General features: G+C 32.0%; 1 protein-coding gene across 3 annotated transcripts; it reads left to right on the forward strand.

Moving 5' to 3' along the window:
• Positions 1 to 10,423: 10,423 nt before the first annotated feature.
• On the forward strand, positions 10,424 to 15,839 carry LOC115995413. Of its 3 annotated transcripts, XM_031119966.1 has the most exons (11): positions 10,424 to 10,952; positions 11,054 to 11,161; positions 11,611 to 11,712; positions 11,826 to 11,942; positions 12,222 to 12,752; positions 12,832 to 13,190; positions 13,276 to 13,375; positions 13,550 to 13,609; positions 13,973 to 14,056; positions 14,225 to 14,341; positions 15,315 to 15,839. In XM_031119966.1, the coding sequence occupies exons 2-11, from the start codon at positions 11,102 to 11,104 to the stop codon at positions 15,615 to 15,617; spliced, it is 1,833 nt and encodes a 610-aa protein (XP_030975826.1). In that variant the 5' UTR covers positions 10,424 to 10,952; positions 11,054 to 11,101; the 3' UTR covers positions 15,618 to 15,839. The 3 variants fall into 3 exon arrangements, with proteins under 3 accessions (XP_030975826.1, XP_030975828.1, XP_030975827.1); XM_031119968.1 differs by lacking the exon at positions 11,054 to 11,161 and having other exon boundaries at positions 10,425 to 10,952; positions 15,315 to 15,624; XM_031119967.1 differs by lacking the exon at positions 10,424 to 10,952 and having other exon boundaries at positions 11,071 to 11,394; positions 15,315 to 15,624.
• Positions 15,840 to 17,665: the final 1,826 nt, after the last annotated feature.

Raw genomic sequence — 17,665 nt, forward strand, 5'->3', positions numbered from 1 at the left:
ACGCTAATTTTTGTGTGTTGTAGTACTTGATATTTTATTGTTTTGCATGTATTTCACAACACCCTAAGTTCAAGGATCTTTTTTCGACCCTACGAATAGCCTTAGGGGATATTAGCAAGGTTATCGATTCCGTACCGTACCGGCCGTTACGGCCGGAATATTCCGTACCGACTAGCAATCCGGTACGCTCAACCCCCCTATTTCGTATCGGAAAAAATACCGGCCGTACTAGCCTCGTACTGGCCTTACCGGCCAATTTCGGGCAATACCGGCCGGTACAGAAAAAAGTTTTTTTTTTTTTAAAGTTTTGTAATTTTTGAATTTTTGTTAGGACAGAATGGTAACTTATTTGCATTAACTTATTAGTATTATTTGTTTTCTTAGTATACAATGGTAACTTTTAAGTTTTCTATTTTTTTTTTCCCTTTTAATTGATACTAAAGTCTAAAACCATGAATAATTAGTTCTGAATTGAGGAAATGTTTTATGGTAAACTTTTATATTTATTATAATATATATATACACAGACACATACATACATATATATATATATTTATAAATATAAAAAATAGCGGTAAACCCGAAACGGTACACTGGTATTAACCGGTATTCGAAATATATCGTACCGGTGGCCAAACCGGTACGGCCTCCGGTACGGAATTGACATCCTTGGATATTAGCAGACCATAAACATATACAACTTAAGAGATGAGCATCAACCCAAACAAGCAATTCATAGTGAACCATCCTGAGTAAAAATGTTTCATATATGTTTAATAACGACCTTGTTCCAATCTTGAAATCTCTTTATGTACCATGCTACCTTTGCCCTAGTAGCCTCACAAGGAGATATAAAAGGTCATGTTAACGGGTGCCTTTTAACATTTCATTTTAGGAAAGTTTTGAGTTTTTTGATACCATTTTTATGGGAAATGGAAAAAATTGTCAAAACATTAATTGTTTTTTTTTTTTTTTTTTTTTTTAAATGAATTATTAATTATTGCTCTAAGTGCATCCGTTAGTCTTTCTCGAAATAAAAAGGGTTCAAATTGTAAATTTGTAAGTTTGAGTTTTTTTTTTTTTTTTCAATTTTTTTTTTTTTTTTGGGGGTGCGGGGGACAGCGATAACTGATAATTAATAGCTCTGATATGGGCTTGCAGACTTTCCAAAATGGAATTTGCGTATTGATGGTATTTGTAAAATGGTTAAATTTTTTCTATTTTTAGTCATTGCATGCATGCGCGTGCAACTACAAGCCATAAGAGAAATCCAAAGAGTCATAAAAGATTGTAAGAAAGGCTGTGTTACTTTCACATTAATGGCAGCTTACAACCCCACATTTCAGCGACTAGAATTAAATTTACAAACATGGAGAGGACAAAGTCTCTGTGAAGGTTGATGTTGACCACAGATAAACCAGACTGTGTGTGTGCTTGAAGAGCCGGCAATTGAGGAAGAGTTCATCAATAACCTTATTGCGAAGCAATGATCTATTTAGGTATGGTCGGATCATAAATATGAACCCTGGGACCATTTTTTCTCTCTAGGAGCTGGCACATACGACCAATATGCAATTAGACAAAATACCTTGCCAATCCAATCTTAGAATTTTGTTTTATGGGTGAACCATCTCATTTTTGTGTTTATACCATTTTATTGCTTATAGAGTGTTAGAAGTATGTGGTTAAATGATTAAATTTACTATATTCAAATATCTTAAATTTTTGGGACAATCAGTAATTTAACATGATATTAGAGTATGAGATTCTGGATTTAATTATTGTCTCTTCTACTTTACCTCCCATTTAAATTCCCATATATTGAACCTCACCTATTAAAAGGTAGTTTCGGCTCACATGTAAGAGGGAGTATTATAAGAATGTGGTTAAATGATTAAATTTATCATATCCCAATAACTTAAATTTTTTGGACAATCAGTAATTTAACATAGAGAAAAATTCGGATGTAATTGTCTGTGAGTAAGATAAAGCTTGGGTTCGGTTAAGTCCATTAGTTGGTTCAGACAGGACCCCATTAGAATTAAAGGTGGTCCAGTGTACCTAGCTCATTCCGTTTGGACCATTTTTACAGCAAATGAGGACCGTGATTGGTTTAGGTAATATGGGGTCTTCATTTTTTGGGATCTAGGCTAATTTATGCGTGGCAGGGATTGAGATATTTTTTTTTTTTGATGAGGCAGGGATTGAGATAGCTAGCTACTTCTATACTTGAGTCCATGTGTACGACGGATCAGGTGTGCTGTATTGTAATTATGTTGACTACAGGATTTTGGAAACCGTACTCAATTATTTCGATTATGTGAACACTGAAATATTTGTAAGGATCTTTAGAATTAAATTATGATCATAATGTTTGGACCAAAGAGAATCTGATCATTAGATTGGAATACTTTATGAGAAATTGGGGTTGTAGAAATTTAGATATATCGGGTTAAATGATCAGAAATACTAAAGATTTTGAGTTGCTTAATTAGATGATGAATATGCAATGATAGAGAGTTTTTTGTTTTTTTTTTTTTTTTGTTTTTTGTTTTTGTTTTTTTGGGTGTGGTTAAAATGGATTAGATTAAAGCAAGTTAAGAAATACAAATTCTAGGGACATGGAACAAGGAGGATCATTAATTTACAACACGATAATCTTTAGTATAATGTCATTCTTTGGCCAAAATACCCACTTAATAATTACATTCACAGACCCCCTCAAAAAAAAATTACAATCACGGTAAATGTGGTTGATGTAAACTTCCTCAAAATGTTAGAATAAAAGCCTAATCTCTTACAAATGATGGCACTACAAGAGGAAAAATATTTACATACTCTCTAAGCATATGTGGAACTCACTTTTTTTGTGAGAGTTCAAAATATTGTTCTGAGAGTATATAAGAATTGCTCTTACAAGAGTGAGAGAGGTATGATCAAGTTACAATGATAGAGAAGTTGGATGTTTATTATTTATTGTATAAATGTTAATTCATGACCAATGACCAAGTGATTTGCTCAGTCGTAGCGTACGGAGCATTATAATTTGTGAGAAGTGGGATGAGATTAAAAACACTCCCACAAGTGTCTGTCTAATCTTATAAATAAATAAATCAAATGAAATAAAGCACAACTGGTCTGCTTTACTAATTACTATTATTTCTTGCCTCCTCATTATTTCACCCAATTGTACTGCAAATTAAGCTCACATGACTTGCTGTCCTTGTGCCTGCTGTTTAGACCATGCTTCACAATCGAGTAACAGGCCTGTCAGTAAAGGTCTAGGAAAGCCAATAACGTGGAGAATAAAAAAAGAAGGGGATCTTTAAATCCACACTAGGTGCTATTTTTTTGATAAGTTCGCAAAAACGCTTCTAAATTATTTAAATAAGGTACTGTTAATTGGTGTTTTTATAAAAAATTTTATCAATTTATTTTAGAAAAATTTTAAAACTATTTTTTATAAGAAATATAAAAAACTGTAAAAAAAGACCGTTGATAGTTTTTTTTTTTTTTAATTATGGTTACTACATATGGCTAGAACTAATTTTGTTCAAAAGTGAAACACTATATAGCTTTAAGGATTGAACTCAAAGCTAGCTTTTAGTGTTGGAAAAACTCACATATAAATGGCCACATCATGGATTGATTATGTCCAACATCGGATAGTAACAACCAAAGTGATTTAGTCCATTATTAACTTAAATTTTCAATGTGAAATGATATCTTATTGTCAGTCATGTTATATCAAGGGGCTCAAAAAAAAAAATTCAAAATTTATTTTCTAACAAGACAAAAATGGCTGTGTGATTGAAAAATAGTAAGGAGTGGAAGGTAATTAAGAAAATATTTGATGATTTTATTCAAATTATTAAATTACACTGTCAACCTTGAAATTATTCATCATAAAATTCTCTCAAACAAAGTTATTTACTTTTGCATTTCTTTTTATTCTCTATTGTTTTTTATAACATCAAGATAAGATCGTTTGGTTTCATTTTCATTCTATTACTTATACCTGTTATATATACTTATATTCCGTTGCATTCTATTTCTTTAAAAACTCCCAACAAAGCCTTATGTAATCCATAATTTCATGTGATATTGCAGACTATTAAAATTTCAGATATATAAAGATCATTTTATACATACAGTGTCATAGCCATGAGTCCCAAGAGAGATTCTAGTATTGAATCGCATTAGTGAGTGGAGGAGAATCGGATGAGGAATACTTCATGCATGTGCCTTTATTTGCTTTTGCCCTTTTCACAAATCACAAATTGCATCTATGATCTTTGCTGTTGTTTACACTTTATGCTTTCGGAATCACTAGTCACTTCACATTAAGCCCTAAATTTTATGTCGGGTCACTGGCCCCCTTCTTCAACTTCATCTTCATCTTCATCTTAGGGACCACTGCAAAAATAAAATGAAGTGGTTGCTTGCAATTGGGACCATTTTGATGAATTCTTCTTTTATTTATTTTGGTTTTAAATTTTGTTCTCTTTCTTTTTAGTTCATTGTAAAGATCAGGAAATGTTAACAATAATTGCCCTAAAGACACCCTTTAACATGACCCTGTAAAAATTAATTGCTATTCCGTGAACCCTTTAGTAGTGAAGTTATACTCATTAAACAATAAAAATAATTTTTTTAGAGAGTTTTAATTTATAGCGTCCGCTTCTAATAATAGATTTTTATCACTAAACTAATATACCAATCGGTTTTTGGTATAGACGGAGATTGAATCCAAAATCTCTTATTCAATTATCAGAAATTTTATTAGTTGAGCTAACTGGAATCCACACAAAAAGAACATATGATTACATGAGAAGTATATATGACCTTTGGAACCCATGTTGCGAAATATGCTAATTAATTGAATCAATTACACTACTAGTGAACTTCAATTAACGGTCCTATACTCCATTACTCCTATGCCATTTTAGCCTTACGCATGAGGATGTATAGACATAAGGGGAAACAAATTAATGTATTGTGTACCAATGATTTTGGTGGCGTGACGCATGGCCTTCAATTTCATTATCACTTTAGCCTAAAGAATAATGACAGTAAAGATAGATGTCTCCCACTCCCCCTTCTATTATGTGAAGTAGACTAGGAACCACAACGTTCCACCACTATGAAGCAGTCTCGGACTAGTGCTCTCTCTCTTTCTCACTTCAACTTTTGTAAATGTAACTCTAGTTGGATCCGGGGGGTACAATAATTCTTATGTAAATTTGTTTTTTTAATAGTAATGTTAGAAATATTATAAATTTTTAAATTGGCAAGTTACCAATAAATAAAATACCTCAAACATTTATTTTATCATAGTGTTTAATTAAGTGACATCAATCACATCAATTCGTACACTTTTTGTAATAAAATTCGTAGTAATTTTGTTATTTTTCCTTTTCATTCTTTGATTTATAAATTTATATTAGTAAAGGTTTTGGGAGGCACTTCCTTTTCGCTCGACAAAAAGGTTACAAAATGATGTTCATTCCATGAGTAGGTAGAGAGCATATGTGAGAGAGATTACTACTTTGGAATTGGTGGACTATAGCTAAGTGCATATGACTCTGTTGGAACTACATACATATGTATATTTATAAGAAATATTGCACGCTCACGTGCTTCTGCTGATAAAAAATGCATAGTATCATTAAATCCATGCACCTAATCTTGTCATTTTATTACCATCTATTTTAATATAATGCATCGGGAACATCTCTCAATGTCCACTTTTTAACTGCCTTTCTATTAAGTATTTGAGAAACATGGTAATTGTTTGAAATGTAATTACTTTTGAGTTTTGAGTTATTTTGATTTTTTTTAAAAAAAATTTAAAAAAAAGGAAGAAAATGGATAACACAATGTCAAGGAAGAACTCATGTTCTGCTGGTGAGTATAAGAATAAGTGAATTACTAATTTTGTCAAATTTGTTTCTAACTATTTGCTTTCTGGTTTATCATAAAAGCACGTGTATCCTTCAAAGAAATGCAAAAATGATGGGAAAAAATAACAAAGGCCCTAAGAGTATTAATTTAAGAAATATTTTTATAAACTTATTATAAGGAAAGAAAAAATAATTAATTTTTCTACAATTTTTTATATTTTCTATGAGTGATACTAAAATTTTCCTAATATAATTTATTAATAAATACCTTATATGTATTTGTTAACGGACCCAAAAAAAAAAAAAAAAAAAATTAAGCTTCTATATATCAAATTTCATGCACAGAAAATCAGAAAGGTATTCTTCTTGTTACTGACAATTGAGACTGAGTCTTTAATCTTAAGAAAAGAACAATTGCATTAAATTAAGATCCAACATACACATTCATGCCGTGTAGATCACGTATTTCTACTTGTTTTTACCCATTAAAATATTGCGACAATTAAGCAGTTTGTTGAGTACGTTAGTGATTGTCTTAATCTCATGTCTCCTTCTTGTGAATGTCACCCATTCACAAGCAAAGATGATCAAGACATGTCAATAAATGATCAGTTTAATAGCACAAAAAAATAAATAGAAGGAAACATGTTAGTGACTGCAAAAAGAGAAGAAAATTTGAATCCACCTTAAAATTCTGATGCATACGTGCGTTACTTCATTTACCCACTGTCAACATATAACTGAAAGCATGATTTTAAGTCACGTTTTTAAGTCTAAAAATATGACTTAAAGTTATGATTTTAATTGTTCTGGATAGTGTCATTACACCTATTGAAAATTCACAAAACACAAATAAATAAATACAGCATACTTGTTTTCTACTTTTGTTCATCATATACTAGAACGTTAAATTGCTTAATCTCGTTAACATTGTCCTTTTTTTGAATATTAAATAAATAAATAAATGGAATGAAAATCTTTCTGTATCTCAAACATATAACAATATCAGACAAGCATTTACTATCTCTATTAATCACCTGCTTATCATTAAATTAGTTAACAAATTGTGCTAATCATTTATGATCATAGAGTTAAAGCTGGAACATCCAAAGTAGGTGCACAAGAAGTACATATTTATAATTAGTTTCTTATCACATGTTCTGACAGGTTCCCTTGCTACACTTTCACTAAAGTACTCGCTTCTTCCACTTTGATCATTAAATCCACTTTGATCAATAAAGATAAAGTAAAAATGTAAATTCTACAAAAAAAAAGGGAAAAAAGTACTCACAAATAATTGAAGCTTCCCTAGTGTCCGATTCATTTGAGGTTTCTTTTATTTTTTCATAAAGAGAAGTTGAACAAATTAAGCTGCCTTTAATCATAAGATTTCTGCAAATAAAGTTTAAATAATTGTAGAATAAAATCTAATTAAATGAATTTTGACAAAATATATTCTTTTGAGAAAAGAATGTTTGTTATCATGTTGAAATTCTTCCTCAAAAATAATTATGCTGCATGAAATTTTGTTTCATTATATCCGAAGAGAATGCATTTTTTTTTTCATTAAATAACAATTTGTCATTAAAATATTATGTGGTGCGACCATATTCCTATTTTCTTTATAATTGTCCACAATCTTTACAATTTCTCTAGACCCCTTTAAAACAACTAACACTTGGCTATCCACAACCGATTTGCCTGCCAAAGTTCAACTGCCACTACCATAAAGCCATCCAAACTACCACCATGCAAAGACTAGCCACCCAAGACTCCCAAGCACAACCGCCCTCCAATTCATTGTACCCACCACAACCAATTGTAATTGAAGAAAAAAAACACCCTAAATTATAGAGAAATTTTGCCAAATCAACAGACAAAGTCACATTGATCACTAGTGTTCAATCCACTGCAACTCTTAAACAGAGTTATGCATTCCACAATTTTTTTCAGCTTATTTGTTTTGGGTAAAATATAGTTAATACTCTAAGATTTGGGCTAGTATCAGCTAGATTCAAAATTTTTCAAAACTGACTAATTTGGTTTCTAATTACCGTGAGAGAAAAGCGAAAAATGAGTAACGGATTTAGGATTCAAGTTGGGTTTAGGAACCAAGTTGATCGATCAATTTTTAAAAGTCTTGAATCTAACTAGTATTAGTTTAAACCTCAGAGGTGTTAATTGTATTTTACCATTTTATTATTATTTTTTGAAAATTGTGGGGCCCACTAGTGTGATAGTTGTTTGGAAAGTGTTTTCAATTTTTTTTTTTTTAGAAAACTTAATCCATTTTTTACTGTGCAAAACAAGAAACAAGAAACAAGTTTTTGGTAAAGTAAGAACTAAATTCGTTGACAATCTTGTAGATAAATAAAAAGAGTTTTGGAGCTCACACCATGGGTTTCTTATTAAGATTTTTTGTTAACAAAATATAATTTTCATTTAATATTTTTCTAATGTTACCAAACACATGAAAACTCAAAAAGTTATTTTCATAAAAGTTTTTTCATTGAAATAAATGGAGTGAAAGTAAACTTTTTATCAAAACTAAATTTCAAGAATAGGAATCAAACAAATTTTTTATATTTCTCTTGTTGAAAACTTATTTTAAAAAATAAGAGCGAAACACAATAATGTATAAATAGTGTTTTGAAAACTGATTTCAAATACAAATTTTTAGAAAATAATTTTGTACGTTTGGAAAACAAAAAACAAAAGTGGGATGACCAAACAGCTAATCAAAGGTGCTTGAAAAAAAAGTACTCCAATTTCAAAACCCGTGATTTACAATACTCGTAAAAAAAAAAAAAAAAAAAAAAAACCTAGATCTATGTCAATATTTGTAAATGACTGAATGAGACATATTGACGGCTCTAGGAATTTTTTTCAGGGTGTTCCTCAATAAGCATAAATTACACAATCTAATAAAAAGAAAATTTTATATAGTGACAACAACAATAAAAAACACGTAAATACATAAAGTTTTACAACATAAAACTTGTGGAGTTCAGTTGTAGTTGTTGTTAGTGTTGCTGAACAAGGATGGACGGCGATGGCTAGGGAAAGTAAGTGAGTTTCTTATTTCCTTTTAGCCTTTAGGTTTGATTTAATTTTATTTTAAATTGTTTAATGACTTGTGAATCTACGAGGCACTTAGGCTGTGAGGATTTTTTTTTTTTTTTAATATTTGTTGAATTAAAAATGTAATCGTGTTGGTGTTTGAGTAGTGATAGTCTTAGTTTGAGATGAGATTAATCTTGTACTGGACTTTTCTATTGGCATTTGATTTGGGCCTTGTTAGTGGTTTTATTATAATTTTTTTTTTTCTAGATTTTCGTTCAATTTTTTTTTGGGGTTTTTTCCATGATTTTATAAACCTGTACGGTAAAAGAATCGGAAAAGGGACTGGTTACTGGTTTTTTGGTTGAACCAAAATCCGATCGATGGTCAAACCGATGACATCATAAATAATATAATTAATAAAATTTTAAATTATATAAATAAAAATATAATAAGTTATTACTAATAATATGATAGCAAAATGTAAAAACATAATATTTAGTCCCATTTTTCGTGTAAATTTAATCAAATTTCCTTAGAATGGACAATCACATGTTTAATTCTAATCATAAAAATAAAATTTTTATTATATATATATAATGAATTAATTGATGTTATATAAAAATTAAGTAACTTTTTAAGTTTATTCACTTAATTAACTAAAACTACTATTTTTTTTTAATCAAAATTATCAGAAAAAGAAAAAAGAAAAGTAATTGTACAATGAAAAAAGCTAAATTTACGTGACTTTGATCAATTAGTTGTGTAATATATATTATAATGTTTTGAGGAAAAATAGTTGTACAATGGCAGTGTGTAGTATAGGTTTAAAAGAATATAAAAGCTTGTGATTTTTTTGCTTGAAAGACCCTAATATATTGTTAAGTTGCTCAAATTATAAACCAAAATTTAATTTTATTGACATAAGAAAAATTCAAGGTGTTTCCAAATTTTTTTTTAAAGGTAAATAAATATAAAATTTTAAATTATTATGTAAATTTTTTTTTTCTTTTAAGTCAGGATGGTCCTGGGACCACCTTGACCATAAGGTGGTGCCATCCCTGATGAGACAGAAATTTTTTTTGCAGTGATTATTTTATTTTTGCTAATTACTTGGCAGCCTTCTCCCTACCCACCTCTCTCAAATCTCATCCTCTCGTGGGTCTTTGTCTATGCGGAATAAGAGAGGATCCTTCGTTCCTTCTATTGTTAATAGTTTTTTTTGCTAAACTTCTATTGTTAATAGTTAATACAATAGTTTATCCGGAAAAAAATAAATTAAGAGGTAGGAGAAGGTAACGTAGAAGTAAGAAAATACAAGGTGTTTAACCAAAAAAGAAAAAAAAAGAAAATACAAGGTGAGAGAGAGAGCAGGTCAATTCATGATGAGAGGAGAGCGGGGTTGTCACACACAAAGCTAAAGTGAAGCAGACAAGGGCATAGCTCTTCCTTTCGCCAGGTCATACTGTCACATTCACATTCACATTCACGCTCACTCTCACTTTCACTCACTCTCAAAATGCTTTGCTAATATTGTAGAAGACGAAGAATTGCTCCACTTAATAAACTAAACCAATAAAATGAGTTATTAGTATTAGTATTACAGTGTCTCCACCTCTCTCGCACTTTCCTCGGTTTACCTATTTGTTTTTTCTCAACAATAATATATACTATGTAGTATTAGTATATACCCTTTTTTTTTTTTTTTTTATGAAATCAAAAATCAGGGTTTTGCTGCTACTTGATATTTTAATATATAGCGAGTCGGTTCTTCCTGTCCATGTGTTACATTTTTCTTGGATGGCGCTTCTGCTTCAAGCTCGAAACCTCGTCGTTTTCTTCTTCTTCTGATCTCCTGTGGGCTTTTGCTGCTTTCTTTTCTTTCACTCTGTTCGAGATATAAAAGAAACCAAAACAAAACCAATGCATATGCACCCGCCATTTCTGCTTCTACCTCTCATTTCTTTCAACTTTCCCGCTCTCTAAAAGGTATGAAAACTCTCTCTCTCTCTCTCTCTCTCTCTTATAATTATTACTCATTAGTATTAGTTTGTGAAAGATTTATGGTTTTTCGTGTTTATCTTTTTCAGGGTATATTAATTGTGTTGAATCGTTTTCTCATTTTCTGGAAAAAAAGTATGAATACCAGAGTGCGCACCACTCTTCAGGCAATGAAAGCTCCTTTGAATCTTGATAAAGTAAGCGTTTTTTGTTTTTGTTTTTGTACTCTCCAAGTTAAAGGTCTTATGGGCTACAATTTCGAGATGGGTCTGTCACTTTCTCAAGAAAATGAGGCTCTGAAGCGAGGAAGCTAAAGGAAAATCTAACAGTATATCTAAGAGTGGGGTATCTTAAATGTCTTAATTTTAAAGAAACTTCAGTCGCTGTCCCAGTTTGCATAACTTTCTTTATGTTTATCTTCAACTAAAGAGTAAGCTAATTTTCACTTTTGGATATATTGTTCCAAATTGTTTAATCTCCTTCTGTACTGAAAAAAAAAAGTGAGCGCTTTTGATCCAAATCTGAGAATTAGGTTCTTTCACTTCTCTCAAGAAACGAATAGTAGTAGTAATATATAGTACTTCTTCCTTTATTACTCTCTCTCTTAACAGCTTAGTTATTTTTAATGCCATTTGATATTGAGAAGGAGAAGATGGAGACTCAAGGGAGCAGAGTAATGGCTGCCGGGAAACCTGTGACCAATCGACGAAGATCAAACAGAGAAAGGAAAATGGCCTTACTTCAAGATGTATTTTTTTCTCTCTATAAAACCATTTCATTTTGATCCTTATACCAATATAGGTTTAACTCTCTTTTTTGTGGCTTTGGGTTGATTTCATTAATGTGTTCTGCAACATGCAGGTTGATAAGCTAAAAAAGAAGCTCAGACATGAAGAGAATGTCCACAGAGCACTGGAGAGGGCGTTTACTAGACCATTAGGAGCACTACCTCGTCTTCCTCCTTATCTTCCTCCATATGTTAGTATTAATTCACACGCGCGCGCGCACACACACACACACACTCTCTCTCTCTATCTCTATATCATAGAACATACATGTATTTGTAGCTTTGTTTAAATGATTGAATAGTTAATAACATAGATAATGGGAAGAAATAGAGGAAACCCAGGTGAATTGAACGTTCAGATTATCCTATACGATCATTAATTTTGAAAATTTTAACATGTGTGTTACTTATTAAATTTTAACGAATTGATAATAATGAGGGAATTGAGAAATGCGTTTAATTGTTTGTAGACATTAGAGCTTCTTGCTGAAGTAGCTGTTTTAGAAGAGGAGGTTGTTCGACTAGAAGAGCAAGTTGTGAATTTTAGACAAGGTCTTTATCAGGAAGCTGTCTACACATCCTCCAAGAGGAATGCAGAGAATTCGAGTGAGATTGACCATAACTCGATTAGAAGCTCCAAACATCAGCGATCAAAGTCCTTGCCCCAAAATGAGCTCAATTCAGCAACATCCATGCCCAGGCCTCTACCTTCTCTTGCCAGAAGTACTTCAAGTAGAAAGCTCTTGTTCTCCGATGCCACCCCTGATCGAACCGCTAATTGTTCCAGTAGGCTAGTGGTTGGGAAACAATCTCCTAAGAAACCCAATTCCTCTCCATCTTTTCCAGAAGATGGACGGGGAAAAGAGAATCGGTTGTGTACTAACTCTGTGAAAGACAAGCCATCTCCAGAAAAGAAATATGCAAAAATTGCAACCCCGGTGAAGAAACCTCCAATCAAGCGTGAATCAGTGGAGAAGTGTGTGGATAATTTAAAGTCACAGGTATGCAAATTAGCAGTATCAATAAGACTTAATCCGTATTTTGTTATAGTCATATTAATCGCAGCTTTTTATTGTCCAGCTAGAGAGCAGATTAGTAGACCAGGAAAAAGCACAGGAGAGTTCTTCTGGTTCTTCAGATGATAGCCTATTGGAAGCTGACAGCAGTCCAAACAAAGTATCTGAGAATATTGTAAAGTGCTTGTCTAGCATTTTCAAGAGAATCAGCACAGTGAAGGACAAAGTAGTACACTCAGGGACTTCTCAATCAGTAGCTTCTCATGCAAGCAACAGAGAAACAGAGTTTGGAGATCCTTATGATATCTGTTCAGAATTCAGAAATAGAGATATTGGTCCTTATAAGCATCTCTATGCAATTGAAGCAAGTTCAATTGATCTCAACCGAAAAACAAATGCTTTGTTTCTTATCCAAAGACTGAAGTAAGTCCTTAGCTTTTTTTTTTCTGATGCTTTAATGGTGCTGGAGTTAGAATCTAAAGCCTTAACTCTTATGAAATACATGCAGGTTCCTATTTGGAAGGCTTGCCACTGTGAACTTAGAGGGTCTTACACATCAGCAGAAGCTTGCTTTCTGGATAAATATTTACAATTCCTGCATGATGAATGTAAGATATCTTCCTTTCACCAATGAGTCCAAGGTTTTGAAAATGAGCACTCAAGAATGTACATTTTCAATAAAATTTTGGGACATTGAATGGCCTAGAAAAGTGCTTTACTCTACTGGGATAGAATACTAAAGCAAGATCACACACACTTACATGGTTATGTCAATTTAATAGGCAATTCTTGAGCATGGGATACCTGAGATGCCTGAAATGGTTGTAGCACTAATGCAAAAGGTAAGCTTTATCCATCATTCTTGTTATCCCCTGTTGAATTATGTTCTAGTTTAGGATTTTTCCCCTCTTGCTCTTATTATTTTATTTCAAAAATGGACATAATTTATCCAATTGATATATATACACTTAAGCATGGATTTGATGTGATCTCTGTATCAGATATTAGGATTGTCCTAATTTTTGATGACGACCAATGTAGTTCTATGTTAACTGTCATCACCTTCATAGATTCATTATTAAGCTTGTCTATCTTACATTAGATGAAGAACAGGGGTTCTTCAATAATCAATATGTAGAGCATGGTTAATAGACACACTGTTAATCGTTTTTGCAATTGACTAAACCTAGTGGTGCTTGCCTCAGGCGACAATAGTGGTGGGTGGACACTTGCTGAATGCAATTACAATTGAACATTTCATCTTGAGACTGCCCTATCACTTGAAATTTGTAAGTCACTATATCAACTTCATTATGCTTTCAGGCAGGTTTCTGTTTTTGTTTTTGTTTTTGTTTTTTTTTTGGGTCTGAGTGGGTTTAATTTTCTTGGATCCTCCACCATCCCTGAAGTAAATTTTACTGTCTACTTAAATTTTGTTCTTTTTCATTCTTCAACAGACATGTGCAAAAGCTGCAAAAAATGATGAGATGAAAGCACGCAGTATATTTGGGTTGGAGTGGTCTGAACCCTTGGTTACATTTGCACTCTCCTGTGGTAGCTGGTCTTCCCCTGCCGTAAGCTTTTATTCACTTCTCATGATATTGTTAAGTTGCAAGAAAAGTCCCTAATAAATTACTAATTGTTTCAAAAGCTTAATTTGTTAAGGAATGGTGAATTTAAACATTTAACCAGTATTCTAACACTTCCCTTCACATGTAGGCCCAAACTCCAGATTAGTAGACGGACTCGTGTGAGATTTTAACATTTTAAATAGGAGATAGAATAGGGACGTAGTTCAAACTTAATTAGGACCATGACTCTCATACTGTGATAAATTATGAGTAGTCCAAAAAAATTAAATTGTTAGGAAACTATGGATTTGATTATTTAACTGTTATTTCACCGTCCTAAGTGTTTTTATTTTGTTCCTTGAAAACATTATTCATGAGATGGTAACTTTCAAGTCACAAGAAAAGAAAAATAATGTCATTCTTTCTTCTATATGAATTCATTGCCAAAAAAGCTAGTATTGACTTTTTAGAATTCATTGTTGCAATAAATAATCATGGAGCTTGGCTTCTATATAGTTTATCCACTTCTTTGGAGGAAACCTAGACATTACATGTGTTGTGTCAGTGCAGCCCAACAATAGACGTGTCATGTCCCTGTCCCAACTAACCATTGGATAGGAAAAATAAGTCAAACCTCTGCTAAATTGCAAATTACATCCTAAAACTTGAGAGTATTTAGATTTTATACTATAAAGTTTCAAAATTTGAATTTTACTCCCTAAAACTCCCAAGTTTTAGGGAGTAAAATCTAAACACTCCTAAAATTTAGAGAGTAAAATTCAAACAACCTCAAAATTTTAGGAGTAAAATTCAAATTCTGAAACTTCAGAATGTAAAATCCAAATATCTCCAAACTTTAGAAGTATAGTTTGCAATTTAGCCTAAATTTAATATGCTTCCTTAGTATTGTGATTCTGGATTATGAATTATATTTTCATGAATATGGTGGTACTGAATACATATTTTTTTAATGAAGGTGAGGGTTTACTCATCTTCCGGGGTTGAAGAAGAGTTGGAAATTGCAAAGAGAGAGTATTTGCAGGCAGCAGTTGGGATTAGTGAAACAAACAAATTAAGGGTCCCCAAGCTATTAGATTGGTATCTACTTGACTTTGCTAAGGACTTGGAATCATTGCTGGATTGGGTCTGTCTACAACTACCCAATGAACTACGTAATGAAGCAGTAAAATGCCTTGAGAGAAAGAGAAGTGAACCCCTTTCACAGTCAGTGCAAGTAATGCCATATGATTTCAGTTTCAGGTTGCTTTTACACAGATGAGGCTTTTTTACTTTTTTTTTTTTTTTTGGTGGATTTCGTAGTCTGTCTAGTTTTTTACTTTGGATGTGGTGGGGTTATATGAGTATATATACTTATACAAACAAGTGCAAGTACGTACATACCTAATCTAGCATTTGTGTGGGAGGGGAATGAGTTTAAGGTGGGTGATTGGTTCATTATTTGGGGAAGAGTTATATGAAAGATGGTGAATTCTTTAATTCATTGTATGCTTTTTTTTTTTTTTTTCCTTTTTTCTTTTTTCACTATTTTTTAAAAGGTTCTCTTTTAGATCGACTTTCTAAATTTGTGTCATAATTGTTGAATGTTTCGTGAATGTCGGATGAGGCATTTTATACAATTTGATGGATTTAGAGCCCAAGAAAAATATGATGTTCAAATTCCCAAAGTCTTTGAGTTTTGACAATTCCAACATGTGTGGATAATATATTGAGAATGAACAGCTCAATAGATTTTAATGCTGTTGAAAAGAAAAAAAAAACAAAAATACAGATTACCTAACCTTCCAACTAAGTTGTCTAGTGACATCCACCTGCATAAAGAAACCACTGTCACATTGAGGCCAAAATGTCATGAAATTGAATAATTGATTTTAACTTACCAAAGAAATAAAAGGGTCAAGGGATGAGGGATTGCTTGGGATTGGGTCAGATTTAGCAGTGACTTTTTATTTATTTATTTATTTTTTTCAATTTGACACTATAGTCTATTATAATAACTTGTGACAGATATAACGTATGCTTTACATTAGTATTCCAAAATCACAATATTTGCTTTTTTTCCTCTCAAAAATGTCTGAAAGATGCTTAGAGCCTTTAGAATACATATAAAAAAGAGAGGAATGGTTCTTATTATCTTCCCCATCCATGTGCGAAGTGCAAACCGAAATAGCAATTCAGAGTAGACTAATAGATTTGAGTCAATTCACTAAAACAAACTCATTATGCTACTGCCACCGCCCAAAAATCAAAATAGATATCGTACACGTCACGTTTGGGTAGCAATTTATGTTAGCAAGTCATGTTGAAATAAGAGTATTTAAATACATAGTTCAGTTTTAACCCAACTCATTTGATAATTATGTCAAAATCCCTCAATTCTGTGTTGACACGACAAAATTCCTTCAACTACTCCATTATAATTAGAATTTGGTTTTATGTTAGATAAAATTGACATTTATTTATATTTGTTGGGCCATTTTGAGTTGATTGCGAATTAAGCATGTCAACACATAATTGACCAATTTATTGATCATGTTAAAGAGTGTTGAGCCATTTTGACAAGATCTTATTTACACAAAATTTTAATCCGCAAAAAACCATGTCGTGTTTGCATATTGTGTCATACATTGCCTCCCCTATATCACAACCCTAGATGCCTTAACAAGCTATCTCGAAAACTAGAAATAGTTAATTCAAAATCCTTTAAATAAAACTTTGACAAAAATACAATTTACACCTTGTAAGTTTGATGAATTATCACTTTAATCTCTTAAGATTAAATTTTGTCATTTAACTTTGATTACACAAACATTTTAGTCCTTTCATTCATTGTCATTAAAAAAACCCATTCATTAAAACGACACTATTTCAAGTTTTAAACATTAAAAACTCCTTCATTAGTGATGGGCCGAGATTTTAAAGTAACTCTTCGGTGAGTTGGTTTATGTGTTGGGTTTTGTGGAGTCTAGTTGTGTTTGATCCGGATGACGACCTGACCCGAAATGATGTTGCGTGGTTTTTAATAAGGGATTTTTTGAGGTTTAGTCCATGGAGCGGAAAATTTTTGGCCCCTTTTATAGCCTATTGTGAATCCTGTGTGCAAGATATAGAAACCGTTGTTTTGGTGATTAGGATTTCTTGATGTAGTTTTTGAGAGAGAGAGAGAGAGAGAAAAAAAAAAAAAAACTGTACTGCCGCACTTTGTATTTTTTCCCTTGATAATAGTGAAATCTCTGCAACTCTATGGACGTAGGCAAATTGCCAAACCACATTAATACTGTATTGTGCATGTGATTTTTTTTTTTTTTT

This window comes from Quercus lobata, chromosome 6 (genome assembly GCF_001633185.2).
Source record: "Quercus lobata isolate SW786 chromosome 6, ValleyOak3.0 Primary Assembly, whole genome shotgun sequence".
NCBI classification, from domain to species: Eukaryota; Viridiplantae; Streptophyta; class Magnoliopsida; order Fagales; family Fagaceae; genus Quercus; species Quercus lobata.